General features: G+C 40.7%; 1 protein-coding gene across 3 annotated transcripts; it reads left to right on the forward strand.

Annotated features, from left to right (window-relative positions):
* The first annotated feature begins 3334 nt into the window (after nt 1-3334).
* LOC119905010 (polymeric immunoglobulin receptor-like) lies at nt 3335-15404 on the forward strand. 3 transcript variants are annotated; one of them, XM_038721668.1, is made up of 8 exons: nt 3335-3457; nt 7169-7489; nt 8007-8327; nt 8517-8666; nt 12996-13094; nt 13726-13763; nt 13848-14006; nt 14655-15404. In XM_038721668.1, the coding sequence occupies exons 1-8, from the start codon at nt 3418-3420 to the stop codon at nt 14826-14828; spliced, it is 1302 nt and encodes a 433-aa protein (XP_038577596.1). In that variant the 5' UTR covers nt 3335-3417; the 3' UTR covers nt 14829-15404. The 3 variants fall into 3 exon arrangements, with proteins under 3 accessions (XP_038577596.1, XP_038577597.1, XP_038577598.1); XM_038721669.1 differs by having other exon boundaries at nt 8544-8666; XM_038721670.1 differs by having other exon boundaries at nt 3382-3457; nt 7226-7489.
* The last annotated feature ends 1443 nt before the right edge of the window (nt 15405-16847 follow it).

Genomic DNA, 16847 nt, shown 5'->3' on the forward strand with positions numbered 1-16847 from the left:
AATCTATTATCAATAAACGATTGGTCAACAAAGTCTCAACACAAACACAACTGGATTGAAATCCTTTAGGAGTCTTTAGAATAAACTTGACTTTATCGCCTCCATGAGACTCTAAGAATAGCTCAATGATGAGTCAGTAGATTTTTCAAAATGTACATATGTTCTCACAGTCTCATCCGGGTGTTTTGATGGCTGTTTTATTGATTACTGCTGATATTTCCATTGTTGTAGAAATAATTAAATTTTTACTTACTTGTACTTTACTTGAGTATTTCAATTTTATACTTTTACTCCGCTAACTTTCAGAGGGAAATATTGTGCTTTTTACTCCACTGCATTTATTTGACTTTTATAGTTGCTTTAAAAAAACTAAAACAAATGATATGATGCAGTACGCCTGTGATGTTGACTGCAGTTCTATATAAATGCACCAGTACTGAACTGAAGGTAAAGAAAACATTGAGGATTGTGTTACAACACACATGAATGTTTTGCTTCACTCAATCTTTACCTACTAACTTCAATAATTTCTTCATCTAAACCATCGACCTGCCTCTTAGACCCCATCCCGACTAGGTTGCTTAAAGATGTTTTACCCTTAGTCAGCACTTCTATACTAGATATGATCAATCTATCTTTATCAACAGGCTATGTACCACAGTACTTTAAAGTAGCTGTAATTAAACCTCTTCTGAAAAAGCCCAAACTTGATCCGGATGTTTTAGCCAACTATAGACCTATATCTAACCTTCCATTTCTCTCTAAGGTTCTGGAGAAAGCAGTTGCTAAACAGCTGTGTGACTTTCTACAGAGCAATAGTTTATTTGAGGATTTTCAGTCAGGATTTAGAGCTCATCATAGCACAGAGACAGCACTGGTGAAAATTACTAACAACCTCCTTATTGCATCAGACAAAGGACTTGTCTCTGTACTGGTTTTATTAGATCTTAGTGCTGCATTTGATACCATTGACCATCAGATCCTATTGCAGAGACTGGAATATTTCATTGGCATTAAAGGAACCGCTCTAAGCTGGTTTAAGTCCTATTTATCAGATCGATTTCAGTTTGTACATGTTAACGATGAGTCCTCCATGCATGCCAAAGTTAGTCATGGAGTTCCTCAAGGATCTGTCCTCGGACCAATCCTCTTCATTTTATATATGCTTCCCTTAGGCAATATTATCAGGAAACATTCCATAAACTTTCATTGTTATGCAGATGATACTCAGTTATATCTGTAAGAGTTAATGTAAGAGAAGTTAAGTTAATTCACATTTTTGAGGAAATTTACTAAAAATATATTTACAGTGTGTATTCAGTTCACGGCATTTTTTATTTGTATCACAGTTGGTATCTAAATCATTACATTTGAATCTGTGAATCAGCTACGATATTAAGCAGAATCTACCTCTGTGTTTTCCTTGCATTTACTTCAGTCTAACTCCTGCTAGCTCCTGATTGGTTAGTTCGGTCATGTGAGAGGGAGGACGAGGAAGTGTTGTTGTTGTGACGAGGTGTGAAAAGTAAAGTGCTGCGTAAGAAAGTTATCCGTCTCCATCCTGTTGTTTTTCTCATAAAGAGTGTTCCAACCACCTAACATCGAACCCCCACGTTACATATCTATCAATCAAACCAGATGAAACTCATCAGTTAGCTAAACTTCAAATGTGCCTTCAGGATGTTAAAACTTGGATGACCTGTAATTTTCTAATGTTAAACTCAGATAAAACTGAAGTTATTGCTCTGGGGCCTAAGCACCTCCGTGACGCATTATCTAAAGATATAGTTTCCCTGGATGGCATCGCCTTGGCCTCCAGCACCACTGTGAGGAATCTTGGAGTTATCTTTGATCAGGACATGTCGTTTAAGTCTCACATTAAGCAAATTTCAAGGACCGCCTTTTTCCACCTACGTAATATTGCGAAAATCAGGAACATCCTGTCTAAAAATGATGCAGAAAAACTAGTCCATGCATTTGTTACTTCTAGGCTGGATTACTGCAATTCCTTATTATCAGGCTGCTCGAAAAAGTCCATTAAGACTCTTCAGCTGATCCAGAATGCTGCAGCACGTGTTCTGACAGGAACCAGGAAAAGAGATCACATTTCTCCTGTCTTAGCTTCTTTGCATTGGCTTCCAGTAAAATCCAGAATAGAATTTAAAATCATTCTTCTTACCTACAAAGCTCTTAATGGTCAGGCACCATCTTATCTTAAAGAGCTCATAGTACCTTACTACCCCACCAGAGCACTGCGATCCCAGAATGCAGGGTTACGTGTGGTTCCTAGAGTCTCCAAAAGTAGACTAGGAGCCAGAGCATTCAGCTATCAAGCTCCTCTCCTGTGGAACCAGGTTCCAGTTTGGGTTCAGGAGGCAGACACCATCTCCACATTTAAGAGTAGGCTTAAGACTTTCCTCTTTGATAAAGCTTATAGTTAGGGCTGGCTCAGGTAGACCTGAACCATCCCTTAGTTATGCTGCTATAGGCCTAGACTGCCGGGGGATTTCCTATGATGCACTGAGCTCCTCTCTCCTCTACTTTCTCTCCCTCTGTATGCAACCTCATCCCATTATTGCATGTTACTAACACAACTTCTGCCCTTTCTGGTAGTCTTGTGCTTTCTCTCCTCTCTCCTCCTATCACTTCCTGCAGGTTTTCTGGCTCTGGAGCTGTGGAGTCTGGATCTGTGGCTGCTGGTCACCTGCTGCCCCCGTGTTCCTGCTCGACACCCTCTGCTGCAACAACTATTGTTACTAGTCCTATTGTTATTATAATCAGTAACATTACGACTGTTACCATTAACACTACTATAAATATCTGTACAATTATTAATTTAGTCCATAGCAACCTTTACTGTCTGTACCCCTCTGTGTGTATATTGTGTAGGCTGCTCTCTCTCTCTCTCTCTCTCTCTCTCTCTCTCTCTCTCTCTCTCTCTCTCTCTCTCCCCTTCACCCCAACCGGTCGAGGCAGATGGCCGCCCACCCTGAGCCATGGTTCTGCTCGAGGTTTCTGCCTCTTAAAAGGAAGTTTTTCCTTGCCTCTGTCGCCTAGTGCTCTTGGTAAATAAATCTGTAAATAGCATCATAGAGTACGGTCTAGACCTGCTCTTTTATGAAAAGCGCTGTGAGATAACTGTTGTTGTGATTTGGCGCTATATAAATAAAATTGAATTGAATTGAATGAATGTGCAGGAAACCTCAGACCCTGCAGTACAAATATAGATGATGGAGAGGGGAGGAGAGTAGAGCTGTGTGTGTGTGTGTGTGTGTGTGTGTGTGTGTGTGTGTGTGTGTGTGTGTGTGTGTGTGTGTTGTGTTTGGAGGAGGGACTTCATCATTTAAAGAAGTTAGAAGTTCCTGGTTTGTCAGTGAAGAAGTCAGAGAGGCAGCAGTAAACCATCAGAGCCTCAACATGAAAGTCCGTCACACTTTGATCTGCTTCTTCTTCCTCTGTGAGTATTCACTTTGGATTTCTGTCTCTCTCTCTTGTTATGTAGTTTTTCTTTATTTTCTTTGTTGGTCAGTAGTGTCACAGTTTCTCATGAGTTAAATATGATGATCAGAGTCAGGTATGAGGCACTTTAATGGAAACGTTCCCATTTTTTGAAGTCTGTCCTAAAATAGTCCTCGCATAGAATGTGGATTTTACCTCCAGAAGCTCTTTCAATGTAAATATGAGCTTGTGAGAATAGTACATATCCTTTAAAATACAGTCCGGTACAAGTTCTTTATTTAACTTCCTCTAATTAAACTGCACATGAGGAAGGAAAATGAAGGGCATAATCTTACACAATTAGAAGAGAGTTGAATCTCAACATCTGAGAAGCTGGAACCAGCAACTGACAGAGTTTATGTGTTCTGTTGCTTCAGCCTGACTGTTAGTGGACTTTGTTGTAGCTTCACAAGATTTGAAATAACTTCTGTATGTAGTAGCTTTTACATAAAGATATCACACAAATAGAAACAAAAGAAATGCATGGATTTAAGAACTGGATAAATAAACATGTATTTACATCACATTAAATCATTTTTCTTAACCTACTGATCACTGTTTACACATCTAACAAATCCTGCTAAAGCTCTGATGTAAATACAGTCAGTCAGTTCTGTGTTCTGATAAACGGGAAGAAAGAGTTGAATGTTGAAAGTCTCACTGAACTCTTGTGGTTTGTGGCTTAAAAACTGACCTGAAAGTTTTAATCTACAATATTTATGTTCATATTTTGTCTGGTTCTCCTTTTTAATACTGATTTCATTATTTCATATTGTTTTGTTGGGGCTCTGTTACTGTTTGTTCTGCTGTATACTCTGATACAGTTTTCCACTTTGGTAGAAATTAATATTAAATTCTAAATGAATGTTATTACTGACATACAAACCTATGTAGTGTGTTTCATCATTGTTTAAACATGTATGGACAAAGATGGCGCCTGTGTTTGGCTTGGCCGCTGCTGCGTCGCATATGTGTCAACTTTCAGTGTTTGTACTGGTATGTTTTGTTATCATATCAGCCCTAACGTCTAATGATTGTGTCTCGACGCTCGTTGTTGGACATCAGAGAGTCTATGGAAGGACTCTTTGATAACTGGGAAAGTTACAAACAAACTTTTCCGCCCCAGGGGCCCTGGTAATCCCAAGAAGAGATCCAGGAGAAGGGTCAACAGAGCTGGCGTTCACATCAAGATACGGCGACCTTCCTGGATGGGTGTGCTCTGGCCTCAGAGCGGAGAACGAACCCGGTGGTTGCGGCCAGTTTCCCTCCTGGATGCGGGTGGAAATGCTCTCCAGCTGCAGCGCCCCCTGGATGTCTCTACCTGTCAGAGGAGAACCTCTTCTGTTCCAGCGACATGCTGATGGGAACGCGGACCTGCCACTACCGATGGTTACTGTGCTGTCTGACTAGCAATTGACCACTAGATCACGTGACCGTGTCACCTGTTTACGGTTAGTTCCGTCAGCTGTTGTGGATGCTGGCCTGCCGTCATCGTTCCGGTTTGCCTTGCTCAGTGCGCCATTTCTAACAAAACTTTTATTCTTAACAAGCTTTTTTACCAGTGAGAATAATTATATATTTTATGTTCTTAACTGAAACGTGGAAAAGGGAAAATGAGTTTGTTCACTTAAATGAGCTCTGTCCTGTCGGCTGCTCTGTTACTGGGACGCCCCGGAAAGCACGCTGGGGTGGTGGGCTTGCTGTTGTACATCGTGACAGATTCTTATGTAGAGCTAGAAACTCAATCACAGATGCTCAAAGTAGGTGCTTTTAACACATTTTACTGTGTGCTAATTTACCGTCCTCCTGGCCCGGCTGGCTCATAGCTGTGTGTTCTTTGACATTAACTTTCCTCTAGATCCTCTGCCCCTGGGAATTAGGGCCCAAAGGCGGATTATTAATCATGATGCTGCGGAGAGGTTCTCTTCCTTGTTTGACCCATGTTCACTGATGGGATGCAGTGATGCAGATGTTTTTATCCAGTCTTTTAATAATCGGTGCTTAGCACTTTAGATAAAGTGGCACCAGTTAAAACAAACATTGTCTCCTATAAAAAACCTTGTCTTTGGGTTGATTAAACTATCCAGAGTTTTAGGAGAAATTGTAGAAAAGTTGAATGTCTATGGAAATCTTCTAAACTTGAGGTTCATAGGCTTTCTCTGAGAGAACAAAGGGTTACCTTAAATGAAATGCTAAGAAATGCGAGAACTTGCTTCTTTTCTCAGCTTATATCCTCGAATAAGCAAAATCCTAAAATCTTGCTTGACACCATAAATGAAATTGTTTCTCCTTCTGCCCCTCAAGCAATTGTGATCAGACTATAATGAATTCCTTCACTTCTTTGTAAGATCAGAGATTTTAGAACAAACATCTCACCATCACTTACACAGAACTCTGCATGTGACCTGTATTCTGCTCATTCTTGGTCGTATTTTAAACCTGTGACATTACAGGACATCACCTCTCTCCTACATACATTGAACCCTTCATCTTGTCCCATGGATGTCTCTACTGTGCTATTTGTACAAGTGTTTGAAACAGTTAAACAGTACTGTTAAGCCTGTACTTAAAAATCCCAGTTTGGATCCATTACAACCTAAGAGCTACAGGCAGATATCAAAACTTCCATTCATGTCAAAAATTCTAGAAATGTTGTAGCAGAGCAACTCACCCTTTTCTTAGAGAATCACAAGCTGTTTGACAAATTCCAGTCTGGTTTCCGTAAAGTGCGTTCCACAGAAACTGCATTACTTAAAGTTTCTGGTGACATTCTGATGTCAGCTGACTCTAAGGAATAAACAGTTTTGGTTCTCTTGGACCTTCCATCTGCTTTCGATACTGCTGATCATAATATTATGATAAATAGACTCCATGATCTGGTTGGGATGTCTGGATCAGTTTTAAAATGGTTTTCATCCTACATTTCAGGTAGACGTTTTAGTGTTTGTGTAAATCAGATCATGTCTGAAACTGCAGGACTGTCGTGTGGGGTACCTCGGGGTTCTGTCTTGGGACCCATCCTGTTCCTTTTGTATATATTTCCTCTCGGACAGATAATTAACCATCGTTCTTACTTTTAGAGCCCTGCACGGTCAAGTTCCTCCCTACATCTCAGAGTTTATACAGCTTCATACTCCGACCCGTAGTCTGAGGTCATCAGGTCAGAGGTTGTTAGTGGTTCCCGACACTCATTTTAAAACCAGAGGGGATCGTTCATTCCAAGCAGTGGCACCTAGGTGCTATACAAATAAACTTTACTTACTTACTTACTTATACTTTTTTATGTCTAACTGTTGTATGAAAAGAGAAAAAGCAAGCAAGAAAGGAGGAAAGAGAAAAGAACAAAAAATACAAAAAAAACATTACAGCAGCAAAACTACAAAAAATTACACTTTTTATGATCTGGGGGGATTTAGTTACTTTTTATAATTTACATTTGATTGATTGAAATCTTTATTTATACAGGGAAGAATAAAGGATGATGGCTAAAAGACAGACAGGAAAAATAAAACAGTAACATTCACCTGCAGTACCAGTCTATGATCCTCAGCCACAGACTGGTTGAACTGGGCAGCTCCCAGTGTGACGTGAAGCAGCAAATGTTGTGATCAGACTGCAGCATCTTACAGGAAGTTCAGACAGTAACTATTGTTGTTCATCTTTTCAACAGCTCTGCAGGATGGAAACACTGGTCTCACCAATGCCCTGATCCCACCTGTGTTTACAGGAACTGAAGGAGGAGATGTCACAGTTAGATGCGCCTTTTCTTCACCTAGAAGCTCGATGTTCTTTTGCAAGAGAGAATGTAAACGAGATGACATCCTCATTCACACAACTGGTGTCAGAGATCAGAGAGGCAGATACAGCATCATATATGAGAGAGGAGGAAATGTTTTCGTGAGCATCACACAGCTGACCAAGTCTGACTCAGGACTGTACAGGTGTGGTCTGGACCGATCAAACATCAAGTTTGAAATCATTGTTGTAGATGGTGAGTTTCTACTAAAAGTCATAAAAATGTTTCTTTCCTGTCTGAAGAAAAGCTTCACTGTTCACTGGTTGATTTACTTTATATTTGTATCTCTGTGAACTCTGATTATGTGTTTGTAATGCTCATTTAAAAACAACAGGCTGATAAACTGAATCTGTCACACAAACACACATACTTTTTTATACTTTTCATTTTGACATCAGTGTGAGAGTTTTAACCGTTTGTGCTTCTGAAGTGAATGTTTTCTTAACAGGTTATTTACGAGTATTTTTCATCTGCAATCACAGAATATTAATATCACTTTTCCATATGCAAAGATCAATGATCATATTGTGTGCAGAGGCTGAGATTATGATGCTCTGAATCTTTGCTGGAAGAATCCAAATCAGTCACAGACTGGTAGAACTGGGCAGCTCCCAGTGTAACTGTGGATCACATTTGAAACTGTAATTATTGTGATCAGACTGCATCATGTTAAGTACAGATAGTAACTATTGATTGTTCATCTTTTCAACAGCACTGCTGGATGGAAGTCCTCCTGAAGTCAAATCCCTCTATACAAGAGCTGGAGGAAATATTGTAGTTGAATGCTCCTTTACTGTCTCTGGAAGCAGGAGGTACTTCTGCAAGGAAGAATGTGAAGAGAAAGACATTCTTGTTGAAACAACTGGTTACACAGCTGAGAGAGGCAGATACAGCATCAGATCTCTGACAGATGTATCTGTGTATGTGAGCATCACACAGCTGACCAAGTCTGACTCAGGACGGTACAGGTGTGGTCTGGACAGACGTTTTTCACCAGATCCCTACCGGGAGTTTGAGATCATTGTCACAGATGGTGAGTTTACACTTAAAGTGAAATGAAAATAACTGAGAATGAAAATGTTTGTTCATGTCTCTGCAGGTCTGAAGAAAGTTTTCACTGACAGCTGCTGATGTTTTAAATTTCCATCACTGTGAAAACTTAAAAATGTTCATTTATAATTGTTCAGCTGACACACAGACACAGACTTATTTCTCTTACCAGGATTTCTGCATGTTTGGTTGTTTACAGCTCCAAACACTTTAAAACCAAAATCGACTTTACCGGTCTTTTCAACATCAGACCCATCAGCCTCCACACCAACACAGATTTCTCAGACTAACCAGCAGCCGATTGAGACAGGACCATCTCAAGGTACATCTACACACGGTCTGATAGATGAAAGTCCATGACTGATAGCCATGACATGTAATTGTCCTTTCAGCACCTAGCAAAGCCTCTCAACCAGTGACTATGGAGAAGATCCCAGTCAAAGCTGTAAAACCAGAATGTGTGCATTGTCTCTGTGTAAGTGTGTGTGTTACCGTGTGTAAATACAATAGATCTGCGTGTTTTTGTGTAAGTACATGAGTTTATTAAAGAGGTGGTATTCTACTCATTTTCAGGTTCAAACTCTTATTTAGAGGTTGTACCAGAACAGGTTTACATGGTTTAATTTTCAAAAAACACCATATTTTTCTCATACTGCACATTGCTGCAGCTCCTCTTTTCACCCTGTGTGTTGTACGCTCCGCTCTTGAGCTACAGAGTGATGCATCTTACTTGTACAAAATCTTTGTTGGGAGTTGCACATGCGCAGTTCCCAGGTAAGGACTACTAGCCAATCAGAAGCAGAGAAGGGCGGGTCGTAAGAAACAAGGTAGTGTGATCCAAATCAAAGCTGCTTCAGACTGCGACCGTAACCTAGCAGATGGTATAAGTTACTCACAAGTCCACAACCACGCATCATCATTGTTCCACATCTTACCATAGGACTAAATGTTGAACTGTTGCCGGTGTTCTGACAATCTCGGCTGCCTTGCCGAAAAATGCTACCATAGCGCAAATCAATACTCGACTCTACTCAGCCCTGCTCCGTTTTCCATTGCAGATAGTACCTAGAGATAGTACGTAGCTTGTCGTTATAGCGACGCCACACACAACTGCCGCAACGTAATGTTCAATGCGACACACACACCAGCGATCCACACAGCTTTCTCTTTTTTAAGTTAAAACGTTTCAACCTTCCTCAGAATGTAAAGACAGATAAGCGGTATGAAAACCTTCCAGCTGTGTTTTCCTCTGCCGTTGTTGCTGCAGCGGTTTGTGTGACGGCGGGATAAGAGGGCTCTGTGAGCGGGCGGCTGGCCGGCCTCACACGCTCCTCCCCACGGGTCACAGCAGGCTTCCCCCGGCGTCACTTGTAAAGCTCCTCAACTCTGAAAATATTCAAGCACTTTTTTTTTCCACCATCACTTCTCGTAAAACTGTCAATATTGGAAATCTACACAGCTGATTTCTCACCTCAAAACTTCTCAGAAGTGGATTTAGTGATGAAATTCCATACGAAAACTGTAAAACTTTCTGTTGCTGGCCTCTGTCTGGCGCAATGATGATGCAGTGAACAGTGAATATTCTCTGATCAATCAGCAGTCTGTCGTGTTTTCACGTTACATGTTAGTATCCCTCAGCTCGCTTGGAACCTCCAGCAGGTCCAGGTACAACATTTCTACAATGGAAACCCAAGAAAGGCGAGTCGAGCCAAAGGGCCTCCGCTCAGACTACCTTGGTTTGAGGGCGTGCCTGACCCCGCTAGCTGCTTGGCAAGCTTTATGATGTGTTTTCATTGTGACGTCACAAGTAAAGGAAGTGAAGGGCTGGATTACAAACGAGCTGTTTTCAAGCAGTTCAGAGCAGAGCTTTCTGTGGGAGGAGGGAACTCCCTTTGGGCTGGACCAGATTTATACATCACACTCCACTTATTCCAGATTTGTACAACGGACCAATCGGTGGTCCTTTCTTTTCCTCTCAGTGCTCCAATCACGGCTGAGTGAGAACCTGTGCATGTTACTGTTAGCTTTTTAGAAAAACTAAACAGACACTCCTCTATGAGAAAATATTGGAATAAAGCTAGTGAAATTGAAGGGATGTGTATGTATGTATGCCAGTCGGAGTTTACGTCACATAGGCCGTAGCTGAAGCAAGAAGCAAGCTAACGTTAGATGGCCAATGCTGAGCTAAACATGTTTACTAACCAGCGTTCAGCACTTCTTTGTTTGGGCCTTGTTGTATGAAGTTTTAAAGCCAAAGTTTAGGATGAATGGCTCAGCAGCTGCCAGTGTTTGTTGTCCTCTCTCATGTGTGGCAGCGCGCAGAAGATGCTACGTGTTACGTAGGCAGGTTATAGGGAACGGAGGGAGGGAATAACGGCAAGCTTATCAGAAGTTTTAAAAAAAATAAACATTCTTTACGAGTCCTGCACCTCAAGTCTGAGTCAAATCTGAAATCTTTTGAGGATGCATCTCAAGCAGAGTCTCAAGTCACTGTGTGTGCGACTTAAAGGCCCATTTATTCATCATTCTGCAATTACACCCCCAAACGCTAGTCTGCAGTAGCGCTACAGCGTCCACTGTGTTGACTTTCGCCGGGCAAGCAGGCTAACTTACGATTTAGCCCTTCGCTAACGGGAATGGGGGTAAAATTGTATACGTACTGCTGGTATAGCCTTTTCAAATGTTAGCGACTGAGTGGATCACATTCTGATAGTGAAACGAGTCATTTCGCTCGGGTTGTGACAGTCAGATATATTGATCCACCGTGTTACAGCCGCTGTTTTGGCTGAGAGTAAAAGTTACTTCAAAGCATGGGCTTGGAGGCATTGCGAGCTACCCAGCCAACCAATCACAGTGCTTACGGTCCGCGTCGCCTCGACGTGTAGTTACATTTTTGAGGAGGTGCACGTCTGCCAGTAACTAATTCTGTATCTTTCAACAGAGGCTCAGCAATGTCAGCAGAGCTAAATAAAGTGGATGATAACAAAATCTGTTAGTGAGCTGGACTGAATGTTATAAATGAGATTGTTGCAGTAAGTAACATTACTGTAGTGTGGTGAATGGGTCTCCCACTGTATTGCTGCCATGCGTCGTTCTGTAGCATTATTTTTAGGGCTGGGCACGTTAACGCGTTATTATCGCGTTAAAGCATTATTTAATTAACCCCGACAATTTTTTTATCGCACGTTAACGCAGTTTTTTTTTAATTATTATTTTGAAAGTTTGTTGCTCACTGGCTCTGAATACACATAGTCCTATAGTCAAACCATGACAGTTTCACGGGAACGCACCTTCTTGTCGCTACACCTTGTGCTTGACCACTTCACCTCACTGTAACAGGAAAACTTGCTACTGAACATACTGTTTCTGCTGCTCCCTGATAAAAGAAAAATGTTTCTGTGATACCTGCTCAGAAACGACCCCAAGAAAACTGGACTCTAATGCTAACTTGTTTTAACAAGCTAGATAAAATGTAATTCCCTGGCAGTGGCAAATAGCTTTGTTTTAATATTTGATTTGATTACATTAATGTTTAAGTTGAGATTTACAAGAAATTTTTTACTGCTACTGTGTAAAGGGAATACTGCTGGAAAAAAGCACCTTATTTGTTTAAAGCGTTTGCAAACCACATGTTATTACACTTTTGTGTATATAGCAGTACATTTAAATCAAAAGTGCGCAATACACTACTTTAGAATTCATTATTCAATTTTGCGCATAACAATGCAATTAATCGCGATAAATCGCAAGAAAATCATGTGATTAATCGTGATTAAAAATTTTAATTGTTGCCCAGCACTAATTATTTTATAATATGTGGGTCACGTAAGTAACAGCAACTGAGACGGTGGGTATCAATAAAGCAACAATAAATCTAAATTGAACGTTACAAAGCAAACAGCTGCAGATCCAAGCTAACGTTAGCTGGCTACTCCTGCCCAGCATCACTATGTGCTAGTAGGAACATGCTTTGTACCGTTACATCCTAACTTGCAGGCTAAAATCAACACTAGGACATCATACCGGTGGTATACAGGATAGTATGGATCGCATAAGGAGCTGAAGTAATGTGGCAAACTATAAATTTGAAAATGCAGTATTTTGCAATAGATAACATTATGTAACTTTAACTAACCCGTTACCCTGTTGATCTGATTCTCGTTTGGCCAGAGGTCCTTCAGCACATTAAACTTTATTGTTGGTTTTTGGAGTTCGTGTTGGAGGCTGGGAGCCGGTCGTTATGTGATACCTTTTGACAAAGTCAGGCTAGCTGTTGCCCCCTACTTTCAGTCACTGTGCTTAGCTAAACTATCTGACTGCTTTAATTTCATATTTAACACTACTAAACAAACATCACTGTACAAAATTGGGGGCGTGGTGGTGCTGTCGCCTCACAGCAAGAAGGTTGCGGGTCCAAACCCCAGTTGCCCTGGCCTTTCTGTGTGGAGTTGTTCTCTCTGCGTGGGTTCTCTCTGGCTGTCAGGTGGACTAGGTTGAGTGTTAAGTCGCTTTGGATGAAAGCGTCTGCCAAATGAATAAGTTAAATGTGTGTATGTATACTGTACCTTCAGGGACCTCATTTCAATGAGAGTTTAATACATGACATTAAGGTGTGTGTGTCAATGTAAACTTGTACCTCAATTTATTACAGATGTGTGGCTGCCTGTCGGTCTGACTCTGGCCGTCATGGTTATCCTATTATTACTGGCTGTGGTGATATACTGCAGGAAGAGGTCTTCTAAACCCAAGGGTGAGGCAACAGGAAACACACACAGACCAGCAGGCAACTAAACTGAAACTTCCTATTTTTACAGTTTGTCTCGTGCATTCACAATGGAAATGTTGTGAATGCACGAAGAGCAGAGACACACAACTAACAACATCTAAGCTCAGGAGGACTGACTAGAAAACAAGCAGAATAATGACAATAACAATCTTAAATGAACCTAACTGCTGCTCAGCATAAAGGTTGCTATCACAGAGGTGCTAGCTTGATGCTTATTGTGCCTTGTAACAACACCAACTATCATTATGCTACTTAACATATTGAGCTCTGTGCCAAATAAACATGTAGCACACCTGACAGCAAATCAGGCTGCATGATTCTAACAGTAGAACGGCCCCTTAAGATTTTTGTTTACTATTTAAGGAGTTTGCTTTTTACCACAGAAAAGTTCTCCAAAGACTTTGCCTCAATCCAGAATCAATTTGTTAGAAAGACTACAGAACTGCTGCACTTTTTCAGCATTGAGGGATTGTACATCTTTTTAAAGATTGACTGAAATTATGTTTGACACTCGTAGAGGACAATGTTTTCATTTTTATGGACAACAGAATCAGTTTGTTTCATCAGTGCAGTGTAAATATAATGTGTTTTTCAGGAGCTCCAGTGGAAACAGAGTACCCTTCTGTCACAGAGGTGAGTTTGATGAACATCTGAGTTTCATTATTTTTTTGTGAAACTAGCTCATATTAATTCAAACCAAACCTTGTCCTCCTGTAGACCAACCAAGTGTACGAGAACATCAGAGAGGACAGGCACAGCAGATCTGCTCCTGTGGAAATCTCTTCAGTTTACACTCTCGCCAAATATACCAAACAAAAAACTCCTGAATCCACTGATGACTACAGCTCTGTCTCTGCATCCAGATTTCAAAATACAGTAAGGAAAAAGTTATAGGATTTTAGCTTTGGGCTCAGAAACCTTCCAGGAATTGTAGCAATGTGCAAAGACAGAAAGCAAAAGTCTGCTGGCTAGTAGGCTACACATGGATGTGAACAAAGCAGGTTTAATTAATGTATTGCACTGTGCCAGAAGTTATGGAAAATGTTATTATAAAGTGCAATATGTAAGTCCAGTCAGACCTCAGCCGCCCCTTGTGCCCTCGCACAAGGCATTATAAAAGACAGGGCCACCACAGACTGGTAAAACATCTGCAGCATATTGTTTCAGATGCTGAAACCACTGAGCCTCCATATCAATGAATTAGTAATCCTGTTTAATTTACTGCCTTGCTAAGCTTGTTAAGGTGTTTACATGACATTTTAATAATCAGAGCAGGCAGTAATTGAGTTATTAGTGCAGTTAAAACACACAGACAGACTCTGAAGTGTGGCACAGAATGAACATTCACCCAGTTCATCAAAACATCCACCACTGCAGGAAATACAGATACAGTGTGAGGCAGAACAGTAATTTAACAGAGTAAAGTATCAACAAAGCACCTGCTACCTCAGCTCACGCAGATGGAGCTGAGGTGCAACCAGGAGCAAAGCTACATCTGATTCTTTACATGTTTTCTTTTTCCAGGCTGAAGACCACTCGAGTAAACTCACCTACTCTGAGGTGAATTTTTCCAAACCGTCCAACAGAGCCGTCCGTGGTGACGATGATAACGTCGTCTACTCTGTTCCTCGGGTGGAGGCGAGCTCTGATGCCGGCCATCTGGAAGATGATTCTCCTGTGTACTCTACTGTTACTTAGCTCCACATTTAGTCTCTGAGGCCAACAGTTTGAATAAGTAACTGTGTAAATAAGCTGAAACATATTCACACAAATATCTTTTTTGTGTCTGACTTTTTAAAGTAAGAACAGTTGTAAGAGTAGTTCTGTCCTCAGTAACATAACCTCCAATCTGCTGCCTCAACAGCACGCTTCAGGTTAGAGCTACTTTCACTACTTCTGTATTTTTTATTAAGTTATTATATATGTTAAAGAATTATTATCCGTTTAATAAATAATGAATGTTTAAGTTAGCATTACCATTACAGTAAGTTGGCTGAATTATTTTATATAAAGTTAGCAGGTTAGCGTAGGAGTAAGGTTTTTAGGGTCAAATTAGGGTTCACTATTTTGACTAATAAAGGATCAAGTAACACATATTTAAAGTGACACCTAAATAGAAACTAATGAATAAATGTGAAACATTATTTCCCATGTGTGACGTCTGTGAACAGGTGTGATGTGTCACCAGACTGTAGCCGGTCAGTAATCTGTCAAGACACTTTCAGACACGGCTGTGGCACAGTAATCATACAGGCAATAAACCTTGGAATTTTAGTCCTGCTCATGAATATTTATTTATGTAGTTGGCAACAACCACTATGTATTTGCATAGTGCAAATAAATAAGCACTTTATTTGAACTAAGAGCATAATGTTAACACAATATAAACACAAAAACATGAGATGTAGTAGTCAGTACAGTAAGTAGTGAGGATGTGTGCGTGTGTGGTATTGAATTAATCAAGCAAAGATGTGTGGAAGAGACGAGCTCCCCTCTGAGGAAAGGACAGGAATCAACAGACCCTCTTCCTCCAGCTAACTGCTGCTATTTCTATTTCATAGAAATAGAACACTTAGAAAAAAGTGCCAGACAACTGTTTTATCTTTATTTGAAGCTACTGTCTGCACTTTGTGCCGATGGAGTCCTGTGGAGATAAGGTTTTAAAGATGCTCCCAATCATAGAACAAACAAACAATCCCATTCTTGACCTGACTTAATAACAAAAAGATTTTGAAAAGGAGATCTGGTAGTCCGAGAAGAATCACTTCACAGCAAGACAGTTTGGGAAAAATACCTTTAACGTGTGCAAAAATCCGTATCGGCAATACATTTATAGAATCCTGTATTTTGAGAAACAATGTGAAACTATTACTTTCTAAAGTGTAATTTGTGTCCCCAGGATGCTCCTGGCACTCACATGCATATTGTTTGGTACTGTCCTTCTGTCAACAGGTATAATGTCAATGTTAATCTCAAAACAAATTCTACTTAAACCTGCATTAATTGGTTCTTTTACCACTTTGGGGGGCAGTGCAGCAGCACAACCCTAACATATTCAAACTGTATGAAGCAAATACTGGGTGATCATCCAGCAAAGGGCAGCAGTAGCTCAGTCTGTAGGGAACCTGGCTTGGGTCCAGCGTGGACCAGAGTACCAAGTATGGAGTGGTAGCTGGAGATGTGTCAGTTCACCTGCTGGGCACTGTCGAGGTGCCCTTGAGCATGGTACCGAACCCCTGACTGCTCCGGGGGTAAAACTATGTGGCAGCCCCATCACTCCCCACAGTAACATGTTTATGGGTCCTGTGTTTGCATTTCTGTACTTCACCTATGTGTGTGTGTGTGTGTGTGTAAACTACATAATAGAGAATAGTGATTAATGAACTTATTTATTTACCCATCCTGAGTAAGTCCAGTGTTCAGAGAAGTGAATCTTCAGAAGTTAGTAGTTTCCCACAGCAGAAGAAAGAGAGGCAGCGGTAAACAGCCTCAACATGAAAGTGCGTCACACTTTTATCTTGTTCTTCATTCTCAGTGAGTACTTTCACTTCTCTCATTTTAATTAAATTTGTCTTTTTTAGATGATATAGATTTTATTGCCTAAAAGGGGTAAATTTGTTTCCACACAATGTGCATTATGTGAGCCTCCAGAACACAGATACATTCAGAAGTGGAGGGAGTACTCAGTTCCTTTACTTAGAAAGAAGTACCAATACT

This window comes from Micropterus salmoides, unplaced genomic scaffold, assembly GCF_014851395.1.
Source record: "Micropterus salmoides isolate LMB-PRFRI ecotype aquatic unplaced genomic scaffold, ASM1485139v1 Ms_hic_scaffold_16, whole genome shotgun sequence".
Classification (NCBI taxonomy): Eukaryota; Metazoa; Chordata; class Actinopteri; order Centrarchiformes; family Centrarchidae; genus Micropterus; species Micropterus salmoides.

Bases quoted from the DNA above. Each gene is read 5' to 3' on its own strand.
- LOC119905010 (XM_038721668.1), top strand. From the start codon at position 3,418: ATGAAAGTCCGTCACACTTTGATCTGCTTCTTCTTCCTCT. The intron at 3,458-7,168 runs GTGAGTATTCAC...TCTTTTCAACAG, and splicing joins GATCTGCTTCTTCTTCCTCT to CTCTGCAGGATGGAAACACT. The intron at 8,667-12,995 runs GTACATCTACAC...AATTTATTACAG, and splicing joins TGAGACAGGACCATCTCAAG to ATGTGTGGCTGCCTGTCGGT.